We start from the raw sequence: 17487 nt of genomic DNA, 5'->3' as shown, positions 1-17487 counted from the left end.
CCGCTTCCTGCTCTGCTTGACGTTTTTCTCATTTCATTTCCTGTCAAGTCCTCCAGAAGAGAAGACAAGGAAACTAAACAAAAGGAAAACCCATTAATTTTCAATATTCACAGTGAGTCAATTATATCATCAATCATGATGGTATACTGACCATTTTTCTGGGTCATTTTCCATTAGTAATAAAGTCCTTTTAATTTATACTTTATAACTAGTATTTTCTACTTGAATACACAGTTTTTAAGAAATGACTTGAAGAGCTAACTTACACATTCCCAAGTACAGTCAACATAACTATAGACATAAATGGACATTTTCTTAATTATTATAAATCTGTGCTTGATAGAATCACATTTTGAGAATTAGCTATGGTCTGGTGACTCACCCAAGATTTCCCATCATTACTACGCATGACTGAAAGCTGGGAGTACATTCAACTCAGTGAGAATCATGCAGCTATTTGGGCCACTGAAAAGTATAAAAAGTTATTTCCAATAACCCTTGTGGACAAAAATGTGAACAAGATAATACAGTATTTTGAAAATATTTTAATATTTGCCATTTTTGTTGCCTGTGCTATTAATATATACACGGATTTAGCAATAAATATCTACTATTACATAGAGTGCAATTATTTTTAGTATTCATAACTAGTTGAAATTAATGCTGCATTATCTCAAGAAATGAATAAATAAATATCATGCCCAAATTCCAAACTAATGCTCCAGACGTTACCATTAACAAAAACTATAAAATAAACATGTTGGGCATTATCTTTTTAAGGATTATTCCTGTAAACATAGCAAAGATCACCTTTTTCAGTCCAAACATTTCATGTGATGGCTTTAAAAGAAAACATACAAATTCTACCACTTTTTTTTTTTTGCATAGAAAATGAATTGATCGTATTTTTAAATGCAGCAATCTTTCAGTGAAATGTTTTCATCACATAGCACTTGTTTTCTGTATGAATTCAGAACTTCTGAGCAATAAAAGTGCTCTGCATAAGTTTATAAAATATGCTTACTGGATTTAAAATTGAACAGGAAAATTTCCAAATAGGTCATAGTTATGATTCTAAAATATTATGTACATAATATCTGGCTACAGGAGGAACTGCCTCACTGTAGCACAACACAGTGTACAAATCTGAAGCACAGTGTTTGCTAGAATTTCCCTTTAGGTTTTCCTCACATCAGTGCCTTAGTGGCTAATGACGACGCTACGCCACACAGACCATTCTGCTTGTTGCAAACAAAGCAGAAGGGGGATGCGAGGACAAATTTAAAGTAGATAATAGAAAAAAATGGCAAAAATACAGTACATATGCTTTAAACAGTGCACTTTATAAAATAGTTTGCTTTATTTATATTCTTTTATAAAGTGCAATATTACTTAAAACAGAGACATGTACCTTAATGTTCTGCAATAACCATTAAAACAAATTGCCAGGAAAGAGCAGTGCAAAATTAAAAAACATATGTAGCTTAGCATGCATCTCAGACGGGTCCCAAATATAGAGCCTGGGCTCCTAATCCTTAGAGCTCTTCTTTTACTTCTTAGAAAAAGATTAATTAGAGCAGGTTATCATCATATGTAACCATAAAATAAAAACAATAAGTTAAAATCCCCTCTCATGAAGTAAGTCTATGCCACACTTAAAATTCATTACAGGACCTTTTCAAACACAGATGTTTTTTCTCTGATACGTGACTGTTCAAAGGGCGAAAATCTCCTAAGAGCCCACATTAGCCACGAGGCGAAGCAAAAGGCGGCGCCAGCACAGTTGGGGTAACTGTCGTGGGCCGACGTCCGAGACACCGTGACTTGCCCTGTGAGCACACAGGCCTGCCCAGCCCCTCTGACATTTACAGGGGCCTCTGCCCTTTCCGGAACCGTCCCGCTGGCATCAGGCTAGGCCGCTCCACCGTGTGACATGTGCTTTATTCACAGTAACATCGTCTGTCCAGTGCTTTGGGACAAGGAAAACCGACTGGGTTTTCCTGAAAACATTCCCTAAGAGGCAGATTCCAATGAGACCAGTGGGCCTCGTTTGCAAAAGCTCAACCGTCACCTCAGGCACCCGCCCAGGGAGCAGCGCTGCCGGGGCTCACCGGTCGCCCTCCTGCCGTCCCCGCGCCCCTCAGTCCGAGAACTGGAAGAGGGTGTCGGGGGTGCTGCCGTCCGCGGGGTTGCTGGGCTGCAGCGTCTTTGTGGGGGTGGTTTTCCCGTGCGAGTGCGAGGAGGAAGAGTGGGAGCTCTCGCTGGAGCTGCTGCGCGTCTCCGTGCTGGTGCTGGTCTTCTTCATCTTCCTCCGCTTCGCCAGCGGGGCCTTGTCCACGTTCTGCAGGCAAAACCCCTCTCTCTTGTATTTGTTAAAGGCCTGGAGGAGGAAAGAGGGACGGTGATGAAGGCAGGGGGACTGAAGGTGTCGCGGCAATTAGGACTTAGAGCAGAAGGCACTCTGGGCTGTCAACCACAGCTCCAAGTGGCCCGGGGAACAAAGTCCGAAAAGCCACTGCCCTCAAACTCCCTGTGCGCGGGGTGCGGCAGTGCGCGGGGAGATCTCCGAGGAGGCTGTTTGACGGAACCAGCTGGGCGGCCCAGGGGCCATGATTCTAACACATCACTGGAGGAAGCTGGTGCTACCGCTCAATAAAAAATGCAGACTGACTGGAAATTTCTAAAGACTATCAGCAATTACACAGCACCCCCCCCCCGCCCCCACTGCCTCATTACTCTTACTAGTTCTGAGACTTTAAATTCTGACCACAAAGTCCTAACACAGAGCAGACTCAATCCACTAGGGGCCCCCCCGCCCTCCACTTCCAAGCCAAGGCAATCGGGTGTAGCTGGGCCACTCGATACCAACCGAGAAGACGAGGCCTGCAAACCGCAGGCGAGCCGCCGCCTCCCTCCCGGCAGCAGCCTGCCCCCGCTTTTCTTAGACTCAGGCTTGGGCATCACTGCGAATGCCCCCGGCAACATCGCATCATGTGTCACTGAGGAGATTTGGATTGTCTCCTACAAATTCTTCCAGTTAATCTCTTTACACCTCGCCACGTCCTAGTTCATTAACTTTTTAATCAATTTCTGCCGCGAAGAGGAGATGCTCTCCCTCCTTTCCCAAGGTGATCCCTTCAGAAGCCATTTCATTTCTCCTTAACTCACCCACTCCTTAGACAATTCTGTTAATGTGTTTGCATCTGTGTGGCACGGTGTGCAGCTACTGCAATGTAGTCTCGGCCTTTCAAAGACGCAATCAATACCTACTGCCAAATAAGTTACTTCTTATCCCTTATGGTCTCTAGAATACGTGAGGCATAAAATTGTGGTTGAATGAACAGACTTTCACATGTACCCTACCTAGTTCCTAATGTTTACGTATAGTTTTTAAAGAAAATAATTTAGCTTATTTAGGAGGAAAAAGTTCTAATATTTTTCTGCGCATGGTTTTTATGACCTACAGAAAATCTTCAACTATTCAAGTGTCAGACTGCTGCCTTCTCTCACAAATCCATTCTAAACGTCACGTACACTGTGGGTTAGCAGTGGCTCTGCTCCCCCATGCACCTTCTGTTCATAAATGTGTTTATATCATGACCGGATTTATAAAAACACACCCATACAACTAAAAGAACACGTTATTTTCAATGTATTACTAAGAGTGCATCTCTGAGGTTATCGAACCTCTGATTCCTCTCCAAACCCCCTGCATGTGCGGAGCACAGGCCCTTACATGGAAGGTCGCTTTCACGCAGGTGTGCACAGCAGCCCCGGAAGAGCCCAGGATGTCGGGGGTCATCAGAGGGTTGGAAGACAGCTGACTGCCATCCTGAAGCCATTCATTGTATCTCAGGCCAGACATTTTAAGCCTTTTATTTGGATCCACTGTGAGAAGTCCTGTGGGAATAAACAGGGTATTTTATGATCTGCCATTTCAAACATAGTTTAAAATCACCCTCACACATATTATCTCAATTATGCTCACATGACACAATAGTTTCTATAAGGCATCGACCTCAGACAGAAATAATTACCTTTTCATATGCATTTAAATCCCCTAGTGAATAATGGATGCGAATGATAAAGCCCACAATAGCCTGTTTCTAGGAGGCTGTAGGCTGACTGACTTCTCAATCAGGAGAAGTAACCACCCCTCCCCCAAGACTCCCAGCGGTGACAGGCAACCTCCAAACGGAGAAAGAGCGCCTGGCCTAGTGCATTCCCGTCAAACGCCTTCTCTGTCAGCGGGTGTCGCAAGGCCTAGAGAAACGGAGACGGAGACTCAAAGGGGAGCGAGGAGCAGATACACACACAAAACCCCAGCTGATCTACCGTCCAGGGACAAGGACAATAGCAAAACCACAGGCGCCACGTGCTGGTGGCTCAGGGGAGGGACTCGGTCTAGGGAGGGAGGGCACCCCAGAAAGCTTCCAGAAGATGAGTCCTGGGGGATGAGCGGAAACGGGTTCCGTGACAAGGGTGCCCAGGGATTAAGAAGAGCACGTGGAAAGGCACGCAGAGGCCGGCCACGCAGCCCGGCTGAGGAACTCAGGAGATCCCTGACGGCAGAATGAGGGTGACACCAAGCAGAGGCGTGCAGGGCCAGGTCACGACAGGCCTGGGACTCTGGATGCTCGGGAGCTTGACCCGAGTTAATGGATTCTCTGAAGGATTTTGACAGAAGAGAGGCATGAGTGTATTTGGACATCGGGAAGTCCGCTCCGCTGATTGATGATGGATGGGTAACGTCAGAGGAAGTGAGACAAGCTGAAAGGACGTAGTAGGATCTTGGGAGAGAGATGGTGACAAGGACTAAGACGGCGGCCATGTGAATGGGGAGGGGGGATGGCGAGGGGGAGCGCTGAACCTGCAGGACCCAGGCACTGGCTATGGAAGGCGAGGGAGGCAGGGTGCCCGTGTGGCGGCCGGCTTTCTGTTCCCGGGACCTGGCCTCCCAGCAGTGAGAGGGACGGAGGCAGGAGGAGGCACGTGTTTGGGGAAAAGGAGAGTGAAAAAGTACAGGTTCAACTTAGAGGTGTCAGAATGGGATGCTGATGGATCCCAGTGCTGGTTCATGTGGTGACAGTGGAGGGGATGACAGCGGGAGAATGTTCTGGAAGAAGAAAAGGCTTAACACAGGAGCCTGGACACCTTTCACAACATATGGATCCTTGAGTAATTCACAAACGTGTGTAATGACATGAATCTGCCTCAATCACTGCACATCACATAAAATGTACAATTTTCTTAGACTCTCACCTTGGATCAAATCTTTAGCTTCTTGGGATACATTCTTCCAGGCTTCTCCTTCAAAGGAGAAATCTCCCTTTTTAATTTTCTTCATGATTTCCACTGCACTGGTACACGTCAAACTTTTGTCATGAGATTGGAATGGAACTTGCCCAGACAACATTGTATACTATCGAGGAAAAAAAAAGAACAAAACAGAATGTTTCGTCCAATGGTTTGTTATGATTAGCATTATTGAGGTTAAAGGATAGCGTGACTCCTATCACTGAAACAACCAACACATTTTGAAGAGTTGCAAATAAAGAGGAATGGCTTATTATGCTATCAAGATTGAAAACCATTTTTATAACTATTCAGAACAAGAAGAATAAAAAAGGGACAATGCAACTGTTTCAAAAAGATGGTATTAAGGTTGGCAGAAACTTAAGGAGAAAAGAACCCCTGAATAACTATGTTTTTCTACCTGATTCCACACATCCTTTTCTTAGGACACTAACTGTGGATAAGAATTGAAAAACTTTTTTATGTATGCCTTCTTTATTTTGTAATTATCCCCATTTTAATTTTATTTTTCTCCTTGTTTTGTAAAATACAATGATTTCTCTATGGTCTCCTTATTTCATTGTAGCCATGAGTTTGGAAATTTACATGTATGGTTTTTGTCCTTTAAAAAGTCAAGAGAAACCAAAAGCCAAAGCTTATCTTTGTTGCAGAGGCTGGATCTTTGAAAAGTGGCCTTTTAACTTCGCGGAGGCTGAGCTCCCTGCGCTGAGCTCCCTGCGGGCGGAGAGCCTGAGGGGCTGGCCAGGCTGGAGGGAGCTGTGCACAGACCGAGATGGGGACAGGGGGGTCACAAAGGGCAGTGTCTCGGTTTCAACCCCAGCCCTCTGCTGGACATACAGAGCCACGGAGGCATCTCAGGGACGCAGGAGGAATATGCCATTGTTCTTTCCTGGTCATTTGTTTGATTAGCAGGCGCATTGTCACGGTGGCAGAGATGGTAAAGCAGCTCTTACACACTGGCTCTCAGAAAAGATGGGAATTCCCAGACAGGATAATAAAAGGAACATAAAAAGGAAAACCAAGAGATGTGATCTGGCAGGCGGTCTACAAGACTCAGGTAAGAGGAATGAAAGATGCCAGACTGAAACGCAGGCAGAGAGAAGAAACTTGACCCTCTCAGGTTACCTGAGACTAGAAGGCTTTGGGAAAACCTGGATTTTCTGAAAAAGAAAGGTGTGCCTGAGAATAATAAAAACTATACTCATGAGATTAGAGAGATTAAAAACAGAAGAAAAGGTGAAGAAACCTGTGTCTAATTTCGAGCAATATAATGAGAAAAATATTTGTTATAAAGGGGGAAATGTTAGAACATCTGTAGAACAAAGAGAAACAACTTTAAAAAGCCCCAAACCTCCTAAATCTTTGGTATGGAAGGAAGGGCCCAACTGGGTCGGACTGACTGAGCACCCACAGGTTAGGAGCAACTGCCCAACATTTGTCTTGGTGGCCCCTAAGCGACCTGCGCCTCCACCTGGCCCTCTACACGCCTCCTCTCGGCTGCCCTTCAGGCCGATGCAGGGCAGCGTTCGTGGCCCGGACTCTCACCCGACACGCCCCTGCACGAACTCCTTCCGTGGCTCCCCTACCACTGCCCCTCGGCCCCGGCCCCTGCAGTTCCTCGGCTCCAAACCCACTTCCCCTGCCAAGGTTCCCCTGCCTCCCTGACCTCGCACAAGCTGCTACGTCTCCTTAGAAGGCCATTTGCTTTCTTCAGCTGGCCAAGTCCCACCCGTCTAACTAGGGTCTCTGTCCTCTGACATCCTTACTGCAGAGAGAAGACACGTGGTACAGAGAGGCAGAAATGAGCTGGAGAGTCAGACACACCTAGCTTCAGACAGGGGCTTTTTTATTTACCAGCTGGGGAAAACCAGTTCACCTCTTAGACCAGTTCTTCACCTATAAAGTAACGTTAACACGAGGAAGCAATCTATTGAGCTTGGTGACAAGCAGTAGCCAGTTCAGTCACACGTCCCTCTCCATCCTGGCCTTGCCCTGTTGACCCCTTCTTCCTCTTCCTCCAGCTGGATGGCAACAGGGACCCCCGTTCCCTATGGAAAAATGGGGTGGAGACACACAACCTCACAGCCCCTCCTAAGGGCTGCTTTCTCGGTCACTGCTGGCCCCAACCGTCTTGGGTTCCTCAGAAAGCAGAGTCTGCGGCAAAAGCTTCCACACAATTGCGTTCCCGAGGAGCACAGCCTGTGAGGAGGAGGAATTTGGAATGGGGGCAGTAGGCCCACCAAAGGAACGGCAGCCCTTGGGCTAGCGGGGATTAGCTGCCATGCTGAACGTGGTACAAGTCAATGTGGCTCTGGCATTGATAAGCACCTACTGATCTGCTCGATGCATCCTTCTTGATTCCCTTCAGGGAGGAAGATCAAAGCAGTAAGTCTTTACAGGGCAAGGACAGCACTCACTGTCTTCCCCAAGAACTATGCTGACTTTCCTGCTCCGTTATTCTAGTCTGTGGGGACCTGGATCATCTTGACGTTCTACAGAAACCCACGCTCGTTCTCTGTATTGATGTCTTCATTAAACGAGGCCTGGTGAGCAGAAACTAGTGGGCAGCTTGAGTCCCTATAAGACACATGCATGCCAGAGGGTGGGAGATGAACTATAAACACTCAGGGGACCGTCACGTTGGTACAGAGTTTACACCACCAGCGGCTGGGACATAGAGACGTTCCCCGCTGAAAGACAGATTGCTGTACCTCATCCAACCAGAAAAGAAACGCAGAGCTGGGCGGGCTTCCTCGGATTTGGGCGGAGGCGCCGGCCGCAGCTGAGACCACCGCTCAGTTCCTTCTGTCAGGTGGCTCGGGAGGCTGCCAGTTTCAAGTGAGGCCCAGAGTAAAGAGGGTTTTGTTGTAAGTTCAGGCTGTAATACCAACTGTCCTGCTACAGAGGCCGTAGGATTTGGTAGACCCGACTGTGCTAGAATTATCTGTGAAAGATGAGAATGCTGTGTGGAGGCTGCAGCCACTCACAGGGTGGGGTTCTGGTTGAACGGGATTAGTGTCCTCGCCAAAAGACACACCAGAGAGCTCGCTCACTCTCTCTCCAAGCACGAGAGGAAAGGGTATGCAAGACCACCACCATGCTGGCCCCTGAACAGATCTCCCAGCCTCCAGAACTGTAAGAAAATAAATGTCTGTTGTTAAGCCACACAACCTGCGGTACTTTGTTACAGCAGCCCTGAGCAGACTGAGGCGGCGTGTGAGCTCTATTTTAATTAAAGTCCTGCATGTTTCCAATGGGGACTGCTCATCCATGAGGTAGACTGGGTGTAATCAAAGCCACATGATACTATGTGATGCATATTCCTGATGTATTTGTTTTACTCAGTAGGGGTAGTATAATTATTTCCATGTTAAAATATCCACGTTCCTGTTTATTAGATGTAACATGCAAAAGGACGACAGATTTCCAAGGCAAATCAGGAGACTCCAAATAAATTTTGTGCTTGCTCCGGGATGAGTCAGGCTTTGTACCTACATCCTCTGGTGAGGCCCATTCATTTCTGTGGAAACACTTGCAAAGCACACGCTTTTTACTTGACAGTTTAATGCAGGTGTTCCCTTCATTTTCCACCTGCACTTCATTACGTATTCTAAAAGGCAAGGATTTTTAAAAACCACAACCACAACACCATTATCCACCTATAATATATTAGCAGTAATCCCTTCATATAATTTAATATTCAATCAGTATTCAAATTTCCCCGATTGTGTTATGTGTGTTGTGCATTATAATTATGACTGTATGACTTAGATTTAGTTTGAATTTAATAAATAGAATTGAAATTAGCATTTGCCTGAATCAGAATTCAAGTAATAGGCAAACACTGCTGCTTAACTGTCTGTTAATCTATAGGCTCCCACGCTATGTTTTCTTATCACTTATTTGCTGGAGAAACTGGGTTGTTTGTCCTGTAGAACTGCACACAGTCTGGGTATTGTGACTGTACTCTTGTGGTATCATTTAACCGGCTCTTTGTCCCATGTTGCTCTTGGGCACATGACAATTGGATCCGGAGAGAAAAGCACAGCTTCCCTCCCTTAGCATCGCATGCGGTTATTTCCATAGATACGGCACTGGGTGCTCTAAAACCCTTGCTTGCATGTCTAAGACTATCTTTTAACACCTTAAAAAGGCTAATGGGCTTCTATTTAAAATAAGGGCTCTTGTACAAGGGGTAGTCTTGTAGTATTAAAAGAAACAAAAGGCTCTTTTTTATTTAGACCTATTTTTTTCAGGAGAGTGCTACCACTGCTTAAGTCTTTAAATAAAACCCTCAACTCTATAGAAGTTAGTTGTTTATTTTTATTTAAAAAAGCTGATTCATAAATATGTAATTTTAGTTTGAAAATTATGAAGGATGACTTAAAATGACTACAGTGGAAACCATATAAAGCTTAAAATGGAGGAGGAACCACTGGGCAGGAGCACCTGGCCTCCCACTGGGGAAGAGCAAGCCGACACCGAAATAAAGCCCAGATGGAGTGCAGATCGAAGTACAAAAACAAGATATAATTCAAGAGGGGAATCTAGGAGAATATTTTTATTACGTTGGGGTGGAGTGACAATCTGACATCAAAGCCAGATACCATAAAGGAACAGACTGACATATCTTACTACATATAAATTAAAAAAAACAAAACAAAAGCCTTTTCTATTTAAATCCCTCCAAAAACAAAACTAAGATCCCATACTATTATAAACAAACTTTCCAAACAAATGACAAGCCAGAAGAAAACATTTCCAATATTAATGGCAGACAAAGGATTAAAATCCTTAACAAAGCTTTAAAATCTAGTATGAAAAATTTCCCATAGGAAAGTGAGCAAAGCTCGTAAACAGCAATTTGTAAAAGAAAAATACAAATGCCCACATGTCCACATCCATGAGAACATGCTCAGACAATATTCATCCAAGAAATGCATGCAAATGACAACAGTAGGAAATAATTTAAGACTAAATGATGGTCTTCCATATATTTACATACAGTTCATAAGAACATATGAAAAAACCTTCTAGAAGGAAATCTCGGCATAGATTTCGAAACAAAGATGTCTATACACTTTCCCTAGACGTCATTCTAAACAAATAATGAGACAAACGTAAGCACATATATAAAAATATTCATTTGTACAGTTTAAAACTAGTGAAAAACTGGAAAATGCTAAGTTCTCATTAGCAAATGGTTAAGTAAACTTTTGGGACTCAACTATGTGTATGAGTATGCTACAATCTCATTTTTTAGAAAACCCAAGTATGTAAGCATGTATGTAGAAAAACTTACACGGAATACACAGCACAGCGGGGGTGAGGGGAGGCAGAAAGAGAGCTCACACAGCATCATCGTGTATGATGAGGTTAAGAATGGTATCATTTTTTCTTCTTTCTGTATTGTCTGAGAGTTTCTCCCTAAGACGATGCATTACAAATTATGTGCATAAAAAGTAAAGCTATTTTGAGAAAAAGCACGCTGAGATTTTGCTAGCTTAATGGTCTGTTTCTGATCACTGCAGCCAAGGACGCTTTGTGAAAAGTGTGTTTACCATGCTTACTATATGCTACTACATTGCTAATTTTATCTATTAATTTGTTAACTTATCCTAAATGATATTCTTTAATTACAGCTTTGGTCTCCAAACCTCATTAGTCACTTGCTATTTTCATATTATATCTAGTATGCATATCTTTTGAAAATACACTGTTCTTTAAAAAAAAACAATATATAACTTTTATTCACATATAACACAGCTGCTTTGAATATTTCAAAATACAACAAAATGTAAATTCCTACATATTCTCCAACGTACATTTTAAACAAGGGAAACAGCCTTCGGTCAGGCCCCTATGTGAAAAGAAACCAGTTTGGCGCATTTTTTCATGAATTTTAGGAGAAAGAGCAAAAAGAGACGGGCACAGAGGACATCTGGGTACGGATGAGGCTCAATGGCCCCACCGAAGTGCACTCACCAAAATGACACCCAGGCTCCAGAGGTCGCAGGACTCGTCGTAGCCGTTGTGGTTCAAGAGCTCGGGGGCGGCGTAGTGGAGCGTGAAGCAGGGCGTCTTGAGAGGCTGGTTATCAGGCGGCTTTAAGCGGGCAAACCCGAAATCAATTATTTTAATTTCCAAATTGTCATTTTCATCGGTGAACAATAAATTCTGCAAGAAATCAACACTGGCATCAGTTTCTCATTAAAATATCATAGGACTTGGCGATGCCATTTATACAAGTTATAGACTGATGCTGGGTTCACACACAGAGAGGGTGTGAGGGGAGGGCTGGGGGCGGGACGTCAGGGTGCTGCTGTCCGCTGCTCTGTGATTTTTTGCATTATGTCGATTTGACAGGGTCACGTGAAACATGTTCAACTGCGTCGTGTCTCACCTGACGGCAGGGCCTTTGTCTATGCTTTTCTGGAACCCTGTGTTTGTGTTCTACTTCCTCTGCCAACCTCCCTTCCAGGCGGGTGCAGGTGGGCCTTGCCCTCCATTCCAAGGCACCACCCAGCCATGCCACCAAACTGAAGTTAAGACTCTTTATATTTTCTCCTAGTCTTATTTACACTTCCTTCCTGGCTCGTATCACCTCTGCATTGTCAGTTCAACGCCCTCATCCCCATTAGACCAAATGCACCTCATTTATGGCTCCACCCAGGGCGTCTGGCATAGTCATACCGTAGGTGCTTTGATAAATGTGTCCATTGAATGAAGTCATAAATAAATAGTTATATTAGATTTAGTAGAGCCTAGTAAAGAAGACATGGTGGAGACATACATTTCAGAACTATTTTCTCCAAAACAGTTAATACTTAAATATTTTTTATGCTTATGGCCATTGTACCTCAAGTGTTCGAAACACACTGTTATTCTGAATCAATCACCCACTAAGGCTTCTCGATCACTAAGGTTCTACCGTACTACTTTTTATAATGGTTACATCCTTAATAAATGCTAACTGTACTGATGCACAAAGCTTCATTTTTATTAGCACATCAAGCTCGTACCCACAGTAAGTAAATCTGTATTGTCTTTAGACATCCTAACAAAACCTGCTATACCTTTAATGTTCTCTGAATTATTCCCCACCTCTGCAATATCACTTGCTTTGCTAATATTCTTCTAACTGAAATTTAAAAAAGCATGATAGAAGGCTTCATTGATACAACAAAGACAAATCTAAGCTTTTTATTCGGAAGTTAAAAATAAGTGGGAGGGACAAAAAACAAAAAAAGTAACTGAAAAGCTTTTGAGGCCTCACCACAGCTGGAGCCACAGGTGGGCAGACATGTGCTGGGGAGCTCAGGGGTCCTCTCAGCCAGGGACCCCGGGGCTCTGCGGCAGGGCGGGCGCGGCGCTGCGTGCAGCGCGGTGAGTCACGCTCGCCTGGTCCCTGTCGTCACTGAGCCCACTAGATCTTTGAAAACGACTTCAGTTCAGTCCTTATTAAGAATGGCAGTGGACTTTCTTGATGTTAGTTCTCTAAGGAGACGGGCGGAGGGGGCCGCCACAGTCCGGAATGGGGGGAGCAACCATTTAATCTCCTGCGTCCTCCTCTCAAGTTCTGCTTGAAACCAATTTGATATAATTTTTCTTAATCTTTCAAGAGTATGGGAACCAATTTCAAAAACACAAAGCAGGTTACTAAGAATATAAGAATTAATAATATAAGCTGGCTTCTAAATTTATCTGAAGCTCACCTCGGATCTTGGATTTTGCCTGTGCATAAAAGGAATGCCGCATAAACATCTACCAAAAGATTCATAATCAGATCTTAAAGGGCTACATCACTGGGGAAAGTATTACATTTTTACTTTCATTTTGGAAATAATATACTCTGCCATTTAAAAGTCAAATCAAACGCTCTTTTATTATGAAAATGTTAGTACAGGGGTACATTTTCATTTCTCCAAAAAAATATTTTGATATAGGATTATAATTATAGTAGAATGTCCTATATAAGCCTTCATTTCAAATGACTATGTGAAAGAAAAGTTTTATAACAAATAAGAAAAACTAAGTATCAGTAAAACATGAAGGCAAACTAAAGTCTGCTGAGAGGACAGTTGCATCATTTGAGACTTAGGACAGATGGCCAGCTATCAAAGAATAAAACATGTGAAAATGGAATCTATCGTCATGGAACAGATCTTTTCAATTAAAAAAATTACATGCTTGTTCCTTGTCTACCAAGAAAACATTTAAGTGGTGTGCTTTCACATTTAAAAATAGAGAACTAATCTCCAATGCACAGAGCACCATATTTTTCGTGGGCGTCTGTAGGAGAGTGAGAACTATGATGAAAGAAGCAGAGGGGTAGCGATCATAGTTTCGAGTTCATGAAACAACTTCATTTTTGATTAACTGCTAGTAATGTGAATAACAGTAATAGAAAATACACAGACCGAAGTTTAAATACTTTAAGAATCAATTATGTTTAAATACACATAACTCCATTTTAAAAGGCCTCTTCTTCCTTCCAAATATCCAAGATACTTAAAGCCAGAAATGGTGCTTTTTGAGAAATATTCTTTTGTGGCCTAACACAAAGAATAAACACCAAGTAAATTATTTTAAATATACTTGAAAATGCATTATAATCACATGGGTAATTAAAAATAACAGTCTATTTTAAAAAGGAAACATTGCAGATGGTAAAGGATGATTCATTGCTATTCTTTCATAAATTATTGGGTTTTGCTTTTAAGTTTTTCATTATTATTTTGACAATTTTCTAAAAGGGAGGAACTTTCTTATTTTTGATACTAAAAAAGGATCATTCTAGAGTTAGAACCTTCTTTATTAACCTTTTCAAAGAAGGAATATATTAAAAAACTGCTACTTCTGCATTGCTACAGTTCTATAAATATTGTAGTACATGCGCAAAGGAAAGCACATGTAAGGATGGCGTAATTAAACCAAGACAATTCTTTATGTTTTAATATTTAGAACAGAATTGTATACATTCCTATTCATTAGCTAATCAATTTGCTTACAAATGTGAAAAACCAGCTTTCAAAATACACCACTTAAAAACCCCTCTATTACTTTCATTTGAAAGTAATATACATATGGGATGGATATTATTTTCTGCTACAAAAATTTCCACTCCTATTTTTAGTCCACAACTGCTGCATAAAGTATTTCTTCCATAAAAGGCTCTCACACTTACAAATATAACCTCGAGATGATCGGCTGGCAAAAAAAGACAAATTTATTTTAGACAGAAATAGATAAAATAATCCCAAAGATATGATATTTCCAAATATCTATTTAGCAGAAAGCCCTTGGGGGAGAAAGCCCACACATATTTGGAGACTATCTGATTCTGACGCTGGACGGAATGGCATGGGAGGGCACGCTCTGTTATACCTCCGGCTTCAAGTCTCTGTGCACCACGCCGACGTCGTGCATGTGGCTCACCGCGGACACGAGCCTCCGCATGATGTAGCTGGCTTCCGTCTCGCTGAAGTGCTTCTTCTTCTTAATGCGCTCAAACAGCTCTCCCCCGTTCAGGAGCTCCATCACTAGAAAAGTGTGAAGCTGCGGAAGAAAGAAGAATAAATAATGCGGAGGCCTTAATGAAGAAAAGTTGATTAACATATAAAAACGCTTGTTGACTATTAACAATCACCAATCAATTGAAATAATCCTTTGTTGAAATGATCAACAGCAACCCTTGTATTTTAGAAGAAAAGAGCTGAAGGATAATGTGGCTTTTTTAGAATTCTATTTTGGTAATGGAAAATTACAAGCACTGCAGTGAAGTCTTTATATATTCTTTTCTTGACTAATTCTTTCATTTGAATTCCATTCCAACCCCCTCTACCAAGTTTACATATCTTTCATGTTAAAGTGTGATCTCGCACCGATAATGTGAAATTGGCTGCTTTAAATAATGTACAAGATTACTGATGGTCTCTTTTTAAAAGGTGTTGCTTGGTGATGTCACTTTAAACCTCCTGTCAGGGCTTCACGGGTGACCTTCGGGGCTCCCCTCATTGCCTGTGGCAGACCCATCGCTCGCTGTAGGTTTACTTTTAATAACTGCTTTTGATCCCAATGGCATTATCCTTATTAATCAGTTATGTATTGAATACTTACTATGCTTTCCATATATTTCCATAAAGAAAATAGCATAGCTATCGAAAGTAAAAGAATTATATTAACCGTCAAAGGAACACAAATGGTTTTTAGAACATATCAAACCAACATTTGGATTCAGGTGCTATGCAATATAGCACCAACGTCGCTCAAAAAACAAAATAGAGTATGTTTCCCTTGGAATTAGCAAAATCCAGAAAGCTTGCTTCATGAAAGAGAAGTATAAATACATCATCCTGCATCTGTTGGGCAAATTGTAAAGGGTGAAAAACCCTTTCAGTAAAAGAACTGTTCTCAGGCTACTAGCAATCAAACCAAGTTGAGTTTCTACATCAGACAAATAAGGTCAAAGGTGAAGGTGTGTTACAAGTACATGCCTATGAGCTTTTTTTTTTTTTTTTTAAAAAAGAGGGCAATACCTACTCGACAGTGGCTTAAAAGATAGGTATTAGAGTCACACCTGGATCTGAAGGCCAGTTCTCTTACTTACTTATGACATTGGGGAGATTACTTGACCTCTATGAATGAACTTTAGAATCCTATACAAATAAAATACAAGTAACAATGACAAAATGTGTACGTGGTAGCTTAAATAATGGCCCTCCAAAGATGCCCATCATCTACTCTCCAGAACCTGTGGATGTTACCTTACATAGTGAAGGGACATCGAAGCTGTGATTAAGGATCTGGAGATGTGGGGAATTCTCCAATACCCTTCAGAGTCAACAGCGTGACGCGGGATTAAGGAAATGAGAGATGGGAGGGATAAAAGGGCCCAAGATATCAATTGCATGTTAGAATGAAAATATATTTATACTAATACCTGTAAGATTACACCATGAGATAATTTATATCCTAGTAACCCTTGAACATAAAAAGAGCAAATAATAAATATAACTTGTGACATAAAATATTAGGGATGGGTCCCGCAATCTGACATCAGCCAAAGGTCAGAGATCTCTCATGACCCTTCTGATTCTCAGCTGCTTCTCTGGTGAAACTATGACTGGTTTCAGCTCCTGTGGCCAGCATGGTGTCTTAGGTGGGGCTGCATCATCCCAGCCGGTCCCAGAGGAAAAAGTAACTGTAGAGGAGCAGTTTTTGTCACAGAAGACGGCAGCGGGGGAAGTGGGGAGGAGACGTGGACCTGACACAGGGGCGCCTCCTGTATGCAAAGTTACATGCGTCTGTTTTAGGCTTCCGTTAAAAACCAGGACTGGGAGCAGAAGAGGCGGCAGCATGGCATGGCCTGCGGTCTGAGCAGAAACTGCCACCATGACTAAGAAAATGAAAGGGACGTATCTTTGCCTTTCTGCTTCCTATTTGTTCTTTGGCTTGCTCTAATTAGGCATAAGGCTCTCTAAGTTCTATTCTAAAAGTGAAAGGAAAGTTGAAGGCTGAAAATTTCTGAGTCCAGAGAGGTATGAGCAATTAAGCTACAGTGATAGCAGCTGGACTGGTAATAAGCACAAGGCAGCTGGTGGCAGTGGCCCGGGCTCCTGGCCCTCTGTCCTTCTCCCACGTCATATGTGACTGCCACTGAACGAGAAGCACAGAAGTGGAAGGACGCACCGATTACGGGGTGCGTGAGAGTGTGTGTGCAGTGGTTTCTCTGCCCTCTCCAATGTTTGGGTGATGGCCCGTATTCCTGCTTCTGACCCAGCAGCACCAACAAAACTGGTAAAAAAGTAGAGACTTGAATGGGAATTAGTATGCACAGAAAAAAATGTGGAATACCTGATCATGAAAAACCTCATGCAGTTTCACGATGTTGGGGTGTCCTTCACAGAGTTTCAGAGCTGTTATTTCTTTCTGAGTATTGGCTTCCATCCTACAAGATGAAACAGTTTGTCTCTACAGACCGCTTCACCAAGTCTTTATGTCAGTATTGTGCCAGCCCTAATTTTGTTTTTATTTACAGTGTGTTCAGAACATAAGTGTCAGAGTATCGGCATGAAATTTCCATGAAAGTAATGAGTCACACTACCCACCAGAACAAGTAATGCATTATTCTCGAGAAAAGATTGTTTGAGTCAGAAAAGAGCTAATCAC

General features: G+C 42.7%; 1 protein-coding gene across 2 annotated transcripts in view; it reads right to left on the bottom strand.

Moving 5' to 3' along the window:
* Positions 1-559: 559 nt before the first annotated feature.
* The window catches only part of RPS6KA5 (ribosomal protein S6 kinase A5), a 123611-nt gene continuing 106683 nt past the window's right edge, over positions 560-17487 (bottom strand). For both annotated transcript variants that reach the window (XM_054567148.1, XM_054567149.1), the window contains 6 exons: positions 17173-17266; positions 14704-14874; positions 11302-11493; positions 5263-5422; positions 3737-3900; positions 560-2380 (listed from right to left, as the gene is read on the bottom strand). In XM_054567148.1, coding sequence (XP_054423123.1) covers positions 2141-2380; positions 3737-3900; positions 5263-5422; positions 11302-11493; positions 14704-14874; positions 17173-17266 — 1021 coding nt within the window. In that variant the 3' untranslated portion in view covers positions 560-2140. The remainder of the gene's footprint in view (positions 2381-3736; positions 3901-5262; positions 5423-11301; positions 11494-14703; positions 14875-17172; positions 17267-17487) is intronic.

Source organism: Pteronotus mesoamericanus, unplaced genomic scaffold (genome assembly GCF_021234165.1).
Source record: "Pteronotus mesoamericanus isolate MK-2021 breed Mesoamerican mustached bat unplaced genomic scaffold, CSHL_Meso_final contig_182, whole genome shotgun sequence".
Lineage (NCBI taxonomy): Eukaryota > Metazoa > Chordata > Mammalia > Chiroptera > Mormoopidae > Pteronotus > Pteronotus mesoamericanus.
The sequence above is the reverse complement of the archived record's forward strand: the minus strand, read 5'-3'. Positions and strand labels throughout refer to the sequence as shown.